At 39.4% G+C, this 14,009-nt stretch overlaps 1 protein-coding gene across 1 annotated transcript; it reads left to right on the forward strand.

Moving 5' to 3' along the window:
• The first annotated feature begins 7,544 nt into the window (after window positions 1–7,544).
• Window positions 7,545–10,139, forward strand: epcam (epithelial cell adhesion molecule). The gene is made up of 9 exons (XM_012862415.3): window positions 7,545–7,888; window positions 8,310–8,417; window positions 8,529–8,790; window positions 8,878–8,949; window positions 9,035–9,098; window positions 9,196–9,294; window positions 9,381–9,578; window positions 9,668–9,709; window positions 9,811–10,139. Exons 1-9 carry the CDS (start codon window positions 7,828–7,830, stop codon window positions 9,832–9,834), a joined length of 930 nt encoding a protein of 309 aa, XP_012717869.2. The 5' UTR covers window positions 7,545–7,827; the 3' UTR covers window positions 9,835–10,139.
• Window positions 10,140–14,009: the final 3,870 nt, after the last annotated feature.

Consider the following 14,009-nt stretch of genomic DNA (forward strand, 5'->3'; position numbering starts at 1 on the left):
AGTGAAAATACACTTCTTGATGAGCAACTCTAACTTATATTAATCATGTTAGATTAACCTTACCTTATTGGGAGAAATCAAGTCAAAATATTCCCACATAGGGGAAATCCTCCTGTTTCTAGCAGGCTCCAACTTCCTCTCCAAGCTACATTTCCTTCTTTCACCTAAAATCTCCAAACTATAAAAATTCTATCCAAAACCTGAACTGACAGCAACTCTCCACTGATGTTGTTATATTATAATATATATATTATAAATGTGTGGCATTTTTTTTTTTTTTTTGTGGTCTATAGCAGAGTCCAGTGTGAGTGTTTTCTTTGCCTGTATATAGGTGTTTTTAACTCAATTTCCCCCTTGGGCATTAATAAAGTAAAATTAACCTTAATCAACAAAGGCCTGTGGTGCTATTACACAATGTTTAAAGTTATTCAATGTTTAATAAGTAACTCTGTCTGTTAGGTATTGTCTGGTAAATATCAGCCCAAACAGCTGATATTGGAACAATAGTTGAAAGGAGTGATATGAGCACTGGCGTTCTCTTAACAGCAAACTATGCACATACGTAGAATAAATGAGTGACAACTTCTCTTCAAGCTCAATAAGTTATTAACAGAAATAAAATGAACATCCAGAGAACATCACTATACAATGCAGTTTATCTTAATTAGCACTATTTCAATCAACAAATCCTCTCTACTAGGCTAGTGAAGCCTAACTAAAACTACTAAGCAAAATTAGGATAAAGAAAAGCTAAGGAACTATGTAGCCACAAAAGAAACAAAAGACAAAATAAATTGGTTGATCATCATCATCATCATCATCATCATCATCACAATAATACAGTTAATCTTGGTTCAGTGCAGATTCTGAGTTAAAGAACCAAAGTTCATCTTAAAGAACATGGAATGAGATTAAATTAGTTTAACTAATTCAGTACGACATTTGGTATGTGTTTCAACCCAATCACAATGCAAATACTGAGATAAACAAACATTATTTGATTAAAATAACATTTTAAAGAATGATTTTCTCAGTAAAAATCTGCAAACTTTAGAAAGCTCGCTTTTATCAATGTGATTATAACTCCAGGATGCTAGGGGTCGCTGTAGCAATAGCAGCCTCCATCAGCAAGAAGCTTGGTGAGAGGAGGAAAACTGTTGTTGGAGGAGGAAAACTGAACAGAAAAAGAAGAAACACAAAGCAACCATTATTGAACTGTAGTTATCATGACAAAAGTAAAGGATCGGCATTGACGTTTTAAATTGGAGGAGCTTGTTTTTGATCTAAACTCACCAAGGACACCACGGACAATATTCACAGAACACCATAATGAATTAAAATGTTGTCGCCAGGCCCTAAAGAATTTTGCAATTATTCAGAGAGGGGTTGGAAGAAAGTGCTGTGGTCAGATGAGAACAAGATTAAGTTCTTCAGTATTACGTCTTTCATCTCTTTGGAGGAAGAGAAATGCTGAGCTTGACCTGAAGAACGCCATCCCCACAGTTAAGCACAGAGGTGGAAGTATCATGAAGGGGGGCGGTTTTCTGTTAGCCCTTTGTGCTCCTTTTATTCATGCCAGCCAACGGTTTTCCTCTGCTTTATATATTGGTCTAGATGGCTTTATTCTACTGCCAAGCCTAGTACGTTTGCCACGTCATTTCTTTCGCTGACACCCATTTCTAAATGTATTTCGTTTGATATAATAACATTTCTCTACTCACCATCTTGCCTCAGCTTCCCTGACTGCACTTGGGTCTACTTCAAGAGCCACCACTTCTAACAAAGAGAGAGATTTCTCAAGAGCAAATCCATATTTTATTAAGATTGGGGTACATTGCATGGGGTCCCAAGAAGCATGGGGCAAAAAGTTACAAAAGTTTTTACACAAGATAGAAAGGATCCAAGTGAATGTATGTTTCAAGATGGATTACTGTTTACATAACGGCTATGAGCATATTGGGTCATGTCTATTTACATGCATGCAAGGAATATGTGACGTGACGGCTTCCTGTAGGAGTGTCCTGTATGTCTGTGGAACCATTTAACCGTTTCAAGAGGCAGAGATATGGATGGCTGTAGGAAGTGACCGTCAGCCTTTTTTTCTCCTAACACGTTCCCAACGATCATCAGTTAAAGCCGTCTTTACAATTTGTCTCAAATATTTTCTACCAAATATTGACCAAAACTCATGAGTCAGCCCAAAAATACCTGCTGCGGCATTTCTGAAAATGTTTTTCACAAGGATCATCTGGAACGAGACCTGAGGCGGTGACTCAACCGTGTTTCCTGTCAGAGTGTGACTCACGACAGCTGAAAACGTTTTGTTGTTTTTTTGTTTTTTTCGCCTGCCCTCCAGTTTCTGTTATGGTAGATACCTGACGTGACAGGTGATGTTATCCTGTCACAGCGAATGAAACGATAAATGTGATGAAAGAAAAACACAGGGAAACAGCTTTAGCGCATCCATAAACACAGTTTAGGAACAAACTCCTACAGGCGGATCCCGTTAGATCAAAATAAGAATGAATGTCATTAAAACAGTGAATAATAGATTTTTTTCATTTAGTAGTGAAACTAAATGCGTCAGACTTGTCACGGCCAAAGTGTTTTGCAATCTTTGCCCCAACTCAAAGAACTGAATTACAAAAATAACTCAGTTTGATCAACAAATTTCATAGAATGCTGTAAATTTGAAGGTTTTAACATGTGGCGGCAAACACCAACATTTTCCCAACCACATATATTATAGACACACTACAAAGCTCTTATAGTGACTCTCTCACTACAGAGCTCTCTGGATAGTACACAAACAACAGGAAGTTTCACAGTACAGAAAAGCAGAATCGGGGGTGGATCAGATTCTAAATAGTATAATTATTTACTATGGGGATCATACCGTGAACTTTTTCACACCTTGTGTCATAATCACAAAGCTCAGTGCATTTTCTTTTTTCTAAGTTAAAAGTTTCTCAGTACAAACAATATTTGAAATCTGACTTGTTTTAGACTGCAAAACACATCTTTTATAGCCACTTTGATCTGAGTATTTGTTCGTTTTTTCTACTTCATGAGTTTTTCTAATTTTGCATAAGACATCATTGATTGGCTTCTACTGCGATTAAGACATATTTAAGAGAGGAATAATCTAAATTTCACCACTAGGCGGGCTGTTGACCACTGTCTGTAGACCAAACCAAGATGTGAGACTAGCCACGCCTCTTTCTACCTCCAGCTGCAACAACGGCCCCCCGTTTCCCCCCTCTCCTTCTCACCCATGGCATCGTACGCACATATTAGCAAAGGATAAATTCACAACAAAAAAAGCATCAACTTTCGGAGGAACATGTCTTGTGAAGAAGTAAATAACTCATAAGTTTATAATGCTGTTAGCAAGACAACGTTTCGATCCACTGGTCGTGCTCTCCACCGCTTTGCTCCTTCTACACTGCTTTGACGGTGGCATTTTATGGGCAAGGAGGGGGTAAGCCCTAAGTGACATGCCACTGGAGAAGCATTTTAAATAAGAGACAGGAGAACAACACATAGAGATGGCATGTGACGTCATTCCACATTCTGTCTAAAACAATACCTTTGGTTCTTCACATCACTATTTTTAAGTTCTTTATATCTAAAACAATTAAATTTCACTTATTTCTCCTATAACAACTAAGCCTTTAATGTTTACAAGAATATAGAGCGTACCAGCCAGGCTTAAGTTAACTGCAGTACTTCTTGTCAACTATTTTGCTAAAATGTCTTGGAAAGTACCTTAGGAGTACATTCAATCACCATAAATTTGAGGGTTACAAGTAGTGTTGCACCGATACTGATACCAGTATCGGACGGGGCTCCGATCCAGCACTAAAATGGTGATATCGGTATCGGCGAGTACCAACAAATAGGCACCGATACCATTTTGATGTTTGTATGTCACTTGAACGCAGCCTTCTCTCTCCTGACTAGTATTATACATGTTATATAAGTTCATGAAAGTTGCACTATTTTGGCATTTGAGAGCCAAAACTCAGGGTTTAAAAAAGATTATTCAATTATTAATGCAATTTTACTGTCTTACTGTTGCACTACTATTATACATGTTATAATTTCACGAATGTTGCACTATTTTGGCCTTTGAGAGCCAAAAGTTTATTAAACTATTGTCACCCATTCCAGGTAGGCAATAAAAAGTTCTACTACCCTAAGTAGTATCCAGTTCTTCATATATATACACACACACATCAATTTCAAACAGATGGTATCGGTATCGGCCAATACTGCACAGACAGGTATCGGGTATCGGTATCGGGGACAAAAAATGGCATCGGCGCAACACTAGTTACAAGACCATGTGGCCTAATAGACAAGATGTCTAACTTTGGTTCAAAAGATTCCCTTCATGGTTGCTTTTGAAGGATCAACCCCTTAATTGTAATCTTTACTTTTTTTAAACATGTTCTGTTTGTCAGTGTAGCATTAAGAATTATTGTCCTAGTGCAAAAGAGAGCCCAACAGATTTGTTTGCACAAGCGGAGCATTACTGCTTTTGCCATAGTGCTCTGCATAACTTATGTATGCAAGAAGCTTTATTAGATTTTATGCTGGGACTATTTAATGTTCGATGGACACAAAAACGGGTAGGTAAAAGAGGGAAAAACGGAGAGTAATAGATTAGACAAAATGCTGAAAGGGAGAAAAGGTGAAAAAAATCTAAAATATTTGATATAAAAAGAACAGCAAAACGAACCGATAAAGTATAACAGGTACAAACAACCAATGCCTTGATACATCACTGAGAAATTCACAGTATTATTTATTACAAGATGTATAAAGAGACAGCTCGAGCTAATGATAGGTGTTTTCTGTATGCCTGAGGGGATCAACACAGGGAAGAGCAGAGAGGAAACCCCCGACAGCCACAACGCCGAAGCCCCTCATACTTTCTCAGGATTGTATGTGACAGACCACATGAAGTGGAAGGAAAATTAAATTCAGCTTTTTTCTTCACACATTGTTTGTCATGTGTATCAAAAAACAGTTTTTTTTAAGGCATAGAAAGTGAGTGCTGAAAGAAAGCCAGATGAAGTCCCATTTATAGTTTCCCACAAGACATGTGGGGTGATTCTTGAATAAATGGGCCTCTGGGCAAGTCTCTACTTATGTCCCCCCCCTTACAAAGCCCATTTAAGAGAACAGCAACTTTGATTAGGACTTCTATTAACTAAATTAAACAATAAAATAATAAAATTATTTAATTAATCTTATTAGACAATTGTATTTTCATTATTCCCTGTTCAGTGTGCAATATTAGAAATTTGACTTATCTAAATATTTTATTCCTTGAGAAGGTCAAAGAGAAAAGAGAAAAGATTCCTTAAGAAAATAGCAACTTATGACTTTTCGGAGCATTCCTGACACCCCCATGGCCATGCCGCCCTGGGTGGTGAGCTACTGGCCATATTTAAAATAGCCTCCGAGAGTTTTTTTTGCCCAGGCAGTCATTCTGATGAACACAGTGAGCACCTCTTATCCTGAGTAGCCAGCTACACTGATGTGAAAACAAAATAAGTATATTTGCACCTTCACAACCTTCCTTTGTTCCTTTTAATTACATAAAAAAAACTTGTACGTGCAGACATGTATATACGGCTCCTTTTAGCCTTATATTGTTTCCTCTAAAGGAAATATATTTATACTTAATGTCTATATGCTGTGAGCACTTGAAACTAAAGATCATCTTTACTTTGTGTAAACAAGATTAGCCACTGAAGCTGATTTCTGATCATGGGTATGGTGCTCTGGGGTCAGACAAGGCCAAAGTGGCACTTTTTGGCTTGCAGGCAAAATCCTATCTATGTAGGCACTCTAACCGTTAACATCACCCGGCCTAAACAAACCAACCAAGCTGCAAAACATGGTGGTCACAGCCTCGTGTTGTGGGTATACTCACCAGAGAAGTTGATCAGAGTTGATGCATAGATGAATGATGGAGGAAAACCTGTTGGTGGCTGCAAAAGACTTGAGACTTTGCCCGGTGTTCGCCTTCCGGCAGGACAAAGACCCTATCAATACAGTTACAACAAGGGAACGGTTTAAAGCAAAGTACCTCAAACGGACCAGTCAAAATCCAGACGAAATGGAGATAGAGCGTTATTATTTTCAACAAAGCTCTGTCAGAGTTGAAGAAACAATATAAATGTTTTGTGAAAACACTGACCACTTTGGAGGCCGAAGTTGAGGCCTTTGAAGCTTCCTATTGGTGCTAAACTGGCACCAATAAGTACTAACTTTATTATTTCTGGTCATGCCTGAGCAAATTCTAAGTTATCCGGGTCTTGGCAACAGCAAGCAGGTTTAAATCGGAGGCTGAAGAATACAAATCAGAGGCTTAAGCAAACAGAAGTCCGGTTGTCGCCAATTTAAGCCTGTTTGCTACTATTTCTGGTCTACAATACAGAATACTTATCAAACCTGAATCTCACCATTCTACATTCAACAATTATTCCTTTTCACATGGTTACATATGTATGAAACATCTGTTCTAATAAAATGGAAAATAACACAACACATAACACAGATCCAATGTATAAATAACCAATATTACAAAATGTTTGTCTCATTCCCATTAACCCAGTGTCATTGATTGTCACATAACACTTAAATTAAACTGTTTTAATTGATTGGGTTGTGCTGGTATGAACTGGATGTTATTGTAAAACTTATTTGTTGCTTGGTAGCTTCTCCAGTCTGCAACTACAGGTGTATTTTTTTTTAGCTTCTTCATCTGGTTTAAAATGGCAGGAGAGCATACACAGAACCTCAGCACAGTGAGCTCTCTCTTTCCAACTGTCCCACACCTAAACTGCTCCCCCTTGAAAGAGGGCAAGGTGGGAACCAAAAATCACAAGATGTGGCATTAAAAACAAACCTCCTATTTATGACAACAATAATCCCTTAAATGTCCTGCTTGTAACTGCTTGTAATACTTTTGGCAAAAATGAAAAATAACCAATATTGAATGTATAAATGAATCAATGGTACATATATTTCCATGTAATTTTTTTAATCGAAGCTGTTTGTCTAGTAAAGTGAGATTATACGATATTAACTGTAGGTCCATAAATAAACTCAGTTGATTGATTTCGAGTGAGAAAGAAACGAGAGCGTGTGTTATGCCTAGCTTTATCATATTTTACCCACACCATCTGAACGTGGTATCATTTGAAACGCCTTTTGACGCTTATTAGAGTTAGTGGGGTTTTTTTTATTTTGACATTAAAAAAAATAAAACTTATATAAAATGTCGCTGCCGTATCTTGAAACGGAACCGAGACAGAAAGAAAATGAGATTTTAGGATCATTCACAGCCGAAAGCGGAGAATCAGTCCAGAGAGTAAGAGCGACCGAAACAGAAAACAAATATGGTCACACCGGAACCAGGTGAGCGTCACCCATTCCGCCACACCCCTCCCCCGCCGTCCACCGCCTACGCAAATTAGGGAGTGACGTTAACCTCGGCTCCTCTTATAAATGTACTCGACAACAGGTGTTTTTGTCAGTTGGGCGAAAAACAACCGAACGGATTACAATTACCGGGAAATTTACCTCTTCGCTTCCACCTGAGCCGTGCTCGTGATCGTTGTGTGCGTGCGCGCTCCCGCCGAAGTTTCTCTGCAAACAGGTTTTCCCTGCTGACACACCTGTGTCAGGAGCTAAAAGGAAGTATTGTTGTGCGCCTTCTTCATTCTGCGGGTGACCTCTGCGGCTGACGGACGGACAGACAGAGACGCTTTTTAAAGGAACCTTTTGTTTTTTTGGAGGAAAATCATCATGAAAGGTTTAATCCTTCTAGCCCTGGCTGTATTTGCAGCTGTGGAAATCGCTCAATCTTGTAAGTAAAATTAACTCATGATTCTTTTTCTGCTTTATCTTTATTTGGCTTCTTTATTTTAATGTAACTCTTAAACCTGTTTGGTGGGTGTGTGTTGTTTTTTTTTTTTTTTTTTTTTTTTTTTTTTTTTTTTTTTTAATTTCTGCAAACATGAAAGGCAAACTGTAGGGTTGTTCAATAGAACATCCGGGTTGGTAAAAGGTGGGGGTTGGGAGCCCTACCCCACTCTTAGGAAACCAGAAACTGCTGAAACCAACGCCCAGGTGTTAAACAAACCTGCTGGCGCTGCCTAGCGGTTGATCAGGGTTGAAATGTGTGCTGGAAACCACTGTAACATATATATTTTTTTTTAAGGTGAAGGGAAAAGTCATTTGTCACGGGTGTTAACCATTGACTAATGCAAACTTGTTGTCTTGCTTAGGTAAATGTGAAACAATGAAATGGGCCACTTGTGAAGAAACATCTGGCACATGTGAATGTAAACTCATGATTGATGACAATGTCAATCAACCCATTGACTGCAGCAAATGTGAGTATAATCAACATCTTCCTCATGTGTTGCTGTGTTTTTTGTTTTTTTTTGTTTTGTTTTTTTGGTTATGTTCTCATGATCTTCCACTTTTTTTAAATATATTTTAAGTGATTCCTAAGTGCTTTCTGATGAAGGCTGAGATGTACAGAGCTAGAAATAAACTCGACACCCGTACCATCGTTGGAAAGCCCACCGAGGACGCCTTTGTGGACAACGACGGGATCTACGACCCGGAGTGTGAGCGTGATGGCAAATTCAAGGCCAAGCAGAACAACAAAACCGAGGAGTACTGGTGCGTCAACAGCGCCGGGGTTCGCAGAACCGACAAGGGCGACAAGAACATGAACTGCTCTGAGCTGGTGGAGACCTAGTGAGTAAAACCTCTGACGTTAAGAGTTAGTGCCAGGGTAAATGTTGTAATTTGACATTTAAATTTATATATTTTTTTTAACTCCAGCTGGGTCCGTCTTCAGCTGAAGCACAAAGAAGTGGAAGGGAGTGGGAAGGTGGATGAAGCCTCTCTGAAAACGTAAGTTTTTGTTCAGTATTTCCAGTATTTTCTTTACGGTATGTTTATGACTAGACTTAATAGAAACCTCCTCTGCATCCAACAGTGCAATGCGTGACATCATTGAAACCCGTTATGGCTACGACAAGAATTTGGTGACTGAGGTTCAGGTGAGAATCTTTAACCTCCGCGTGGGAAAAGTCTTCACCTTGTGGTAAATGGGATGATCATGATGAAATTTGACTTTTTTTTTTTTTTCCTTCCCAGTATGACCCTGCTGGTCGCTTCATCGTGGCTGACCTGAAGAAGGAGAAAACCGATCGCACCATTAACCTTGGCAACCTGGCCTACTACATGGAGAAAGATGTAAGATCCTAAAAGCTTGTCAAAGTGTGAGCGTTTAACATGAAGGTGCTGATGACACTCTGGCTGATGTTCTCTTCTTTTCGTAGCTGAAGGTCCTCCCTCTGTTCCTGGACCAGAAACCGTTCACTCTCAACTCCGGCCCCCAGAACTTGAAGATGGAAAAGATCGAGGTTTTCTATGTGGACGAGAAGGCTCCGACTTTCACCATGAAGAACCTGTCCGGTGGCATCATTGCCGTCATCGTTGTCGTCGTGCTGGCTGTGGTCATAGGCCTTCTGATCTTGGTGAGTGTACATTTTATCTAGGATTAAAATGGCAATCTTTACCATGGCACCTTGTCGAGCCCTAATCTTTACCTTCTGTGTTGGTGCAGTTCTTTGTTAATCGCAAGAAGATGAGGTACACCAAGACCCAGGTAGGAGCAGCTTCCTGTAAACCTTCAGTATAAAACTGTTTGTTGCACCAAATATTTTGCTGATCAATGACATGCCTTTTTTTTCCCTCTATAAAATCTAGCAAAGGGAGATGGACAACATGTAATGCAGCAAGTCGATGAAGAGCCGGACTGGCCCGAGTAGCGTGCCATTTTATTTTTGATCTTCTACATGAGGAATGGAGATTGTTTCCAGAACTTTTTTGTTTTTTTTCCCCTTATGCTGGTTGCCCATTTATTTATATCTTGTGGAAACTCTTGGTACATGTATCCAGTAATGACAGTTTTTTTGTTTTGTTTTGAAGCTGTGCCTGATGTCATGTGTTTTTAATGTTAGAATCTGTTCAATAGCTATAAATTCCTTATTGTACAGTTTCTTATGATGCCTTTTTAATAAAGACTTTTAAAATTCTATGGTTCAAGTTATTTAATGTGCTAAATACAGTTTATCAGGAAAGGGGGGGGGGGAGGACAAATTTCTCCTGGAACAATAACCACTTATGTTACAATTACTATCAGGTGAATACATGTTTACTTGCAGCTTCAATGGAAGATTGCAGCTCCACTGAGGGTTACCTGGGTGTGGCACCTGTGGATGTGGTTTTTATTTTTTTTAAACTCCAGCATTGCTTGACTTATACAACATGTTGCATTGCTTTTAGGTTAGATTGACAGTTTTGTCTAATGTGTTCACTCAAGTGAACCTGAGCAGTAAACTTTAACCTTTCATTTCCTGTTAATACAAAGGTGCTTGGGTTAAATTACTTTTATATTTAATTTTTTTTTTTTTTTTTTTTTTTTGGAACCTGGCAAATTTATTTTTGTTTTTTAAAACTGGAAATGAGAGAACGACAACTTCCCAGGTTAAACGGTGAAACCACCTGTTTTACTGAGAACTTGTAAGAACAGAACTGCCTCGCATGCCGAACTGGTCTGTCCGGTTGCTGAAGTTTAAAACATGCCAAATGTTTGCATACAAAAGAAAAGAGGGGGGGGGGGGCATATTCAAAGTCTGGAATGTAAAACTGAAGTTATGGAGCAAAAGTTTCCAGTTGCAACATAAATGCTGAGAAGCAGATGTGAAACTTGCTGTTAAAACCCCTAATCTTTTCCTGGAAATGTAAAGAGGCATGGTTGTTTAGCTGCTGTTCAAATCGGTCCTGCCTCACCCAGTTTGTCCCCTTCATCTCCATAGCAACCAGGCCACAAAAGCAGGTCTCCAGCCTGTTGAGGCAGGTTCAGGTGCCATATCTTCCCCTCCCCCAGCGGCTTTGCAGGAATGAGGGCGTGCCTTTCGCTGCCAGCACCTGCTGCAGGTATCGACATGACGGTTCTGCTTTGCACCAATGAGGAGGCAGGAAAATTACTAAGCTTAAGGTTTCTGTCCAGTCAGGTGGCTTTCTATGGGAATTGTGACTTTACTAAAACTAGTGACATGTCTGCAGTAACAATTATATTTGATAAGCCCAATGGAAATGTACAAAACTCGGCATAAACCCCCCCACCCCGAGAGAATACTGGGAGAGCCAGTCTCTTTCAGTCTGTAATCTTAGCTAGCATGTTTCTCTCAGATTCATACAGACTGATTTTATTTATTTATTAAACCACTCTTATTGAAGATTTCAGCTCAGTCGAAAAGTCTCAAAACACAAGTGTAGGACTGGTCCATTTTAACACTAACATTGTATTTTCTTTGAAGCTCTGCCTGCTTGTTTGTGGTGGTTGTCCTGCTGGAAGAGTGAACCTTTGCCCCAGTCTTAAGTCTTCCACAGCCTGTAGCACGATTTCGTCCAGCAGTGTCCTTCATTTAACTCCCTTCACCTTCTCAGTCTGTGAATAACATCTCCACAACATGATGCTGCCACCACAGTACTTAATTATGGGGATGATGTGTTCAGGGCTATGTGCGGTGTGAGTTTTCTACCACAGGAAGAAAACAAAACAAAAAGGCTAAGAACTTCAATATTGGTCTGACAGGACCTTTTGCCGCATGTTTGTCCTTTTGGATTTAACAGGATGCAAATCTCTCTTTTAAACCCCAAACTTACAATGTGGAGAAACGAAAACATGTCCACTAATGCTTTAACGGTGGTACAATAATATTTGCCACATCACGTTGATTTTAATATTTCACCAGATCTGTATTTTAGTTTTTCACTTATTGCCTGGACCCACATGCATTAAAAACTCATTGAATGTGTCTGTCATGACCACTAAAACAATGTTTAGTTCAGGTAAAACTGCACTTGTGACGCTTAAGCTGTCGACAAAGCGCTTAACCTGGTGCTCTCCTTTAAAGAACATGCGTTTAGTAAAGGATAGTCCTCAGTTGAAGAGGCCAAAAATTAGATCATGAAACAGCTAAATTAGCCTAGATACCACAATGGCATTTCACTTCAAAAAACTGAAAGCCAGTTTCAGCACTCATCCATCGTCTATTCCCTCTTATCCGTGCCGGGTGACTGGGCGAGAGGCGGGGTACACCCTGGACGGGTCGCCAGTCCATCACGGCCAAATTCAGCAGTGTTTCATTATTTGTGGGAGCTGCAGACAATAAGACTCACCAACCATTCTTAGGTTAACCTATGTATCCAAACATGAAGGGTTTAAATAAAAATGCTGAGGAAAATCTAGAAAGTCTGGCCAGCAGATGTGAGTCTGTTGATTCCAGGTATTCTCTTTCACAGAAAGGCCCTGAAGGGCGTATGAGATTAGAGTTTAGCGCTGTCCTGGCTGTTCAGTAACTAGAACGCAAAGCCTACTTCCTACTTATAAACATACAAACAACTTTCAACCAACTCAGCAAACCTGCTTCTCTTATGATTCAGACCCAATTACTCAGACTGAAAGCTTCAGCAGTAACATTTTAATGGTAAAAAAAATTAAACAGGTTTAAATGTTTTTAGCAAATATATATTTACTTCTGTTTGAGAATGAACCATAGGTTTTGAACTTTGAGCCACTTTGTTAGAACTGTTTCCTTGTGACATGGAGCTCTATTTTACTGGAAAATCCAGTGTTTTAGGAGCTCGTCTTAGTTGATATTTGATTCCACTCCTTATTTATGGTAGTAGTTCGATGAAGGCCCACTTCTATGAGGAGTAACAACACCACACAGGGATGGTATCAGGATGCTTCACTGTTTGCATCAAACAGGAATTATGGTAGCGCTCAGCTTTTCCTCTCTAGACGACCTAAACAATCAGTAGGATTCATTAGGGTAAAAAAAAAAACCTTTGCACCAGTCTTCTGCTGCTCATCTTTGTGACTTTGTACCTAATGAATTTTAAATACTCCTTGGTAGTTTCCTCAAAGGAAGGGTTTGCAATTTTTCTGGAAGTTTCCCCAAGTACCTTTTTGAATAACTGCGCATCCTCAACACCGTCTTACCTTGCTCTTCCGCTCCTCTGGGGGATTTTGTGGAAAAAAAATCTCTCAAATCCACTCTGGTCTTATTTCTGTCTACTGATGCCTTCCTCTTCTTCTCATAAACTTGTACGAGGTTTGCTTCTTGCGACTCTCAGCCATGTTCAAAGTATATAATGAGAGCAGCAGAGCTATAATGAATGGCTAACACTGAAGCTAATGGCTAAGCTAACCGGATACATAACACTAGAAGTGCACATGCACAGCTAGCGAGCAGAAACTTACAAGGAACGACCACATACATTGGCGTTACGTGAGCTCGTCAGAATGATTATGTGGGACAACTAAAACAAGGCGATGGGTAGACAACATAAATTTTCCATCTTAAGCCACAGGTAGGCAACAGCTTTCTGGTTTTATACAGAACCGAAATACAGCTGAGCCTCATCCGTCTGCACACTTAGAAAATAGGTTATACAAAAGAATCTAATCTAAACAAAGAAACAGAAGATCGCTAATTTAACTTACAAACTCATCTACACAACCAAATGGGTTTGCAGAATTCAATAGTCCACCACCTAATACATCTAAAAAGGTCAAAGAACCTTCCTTTGATTGTATCCAATGATGCAATGACATCATAAAACTAGACAAAGAGGAAGTGCTGGGTTGGCCCCTCCCATAAACCTGTCCTGGGTATAGAATGTCAAGTTGATGTGAGATCTTTCCATGTTTCCATGCATAAATCACAGAGACACAGACAACCTCAGAAATGTGACAAAAAAACGGGATTATGGGTGCAAACAGACCTAAGAATGAAGTGCATAATTAATGTATCTGTTTTCTTGCAGAAGGAGGCCTGAAGCATTATTATTTAGTGATTATTGTGATTAGTAACATGGATAAAACTCAAGGG

Source organism: Fundulus heteroclitus, chromosome 22 (genome assembly GCF_011125445.2).
Source record: "Fundulus heteroclitus isolate FHET01 chromosome 22, MU-UCD_Fhet_4.1, whole genome shotgun sequence".
Lineage (NCBI taxonomy): Eukaryota > Metazoa > Chordata > Actinopteri > Cyprinodontiformes > Fundulidae > Fundulus > Fundulus heteroclitus.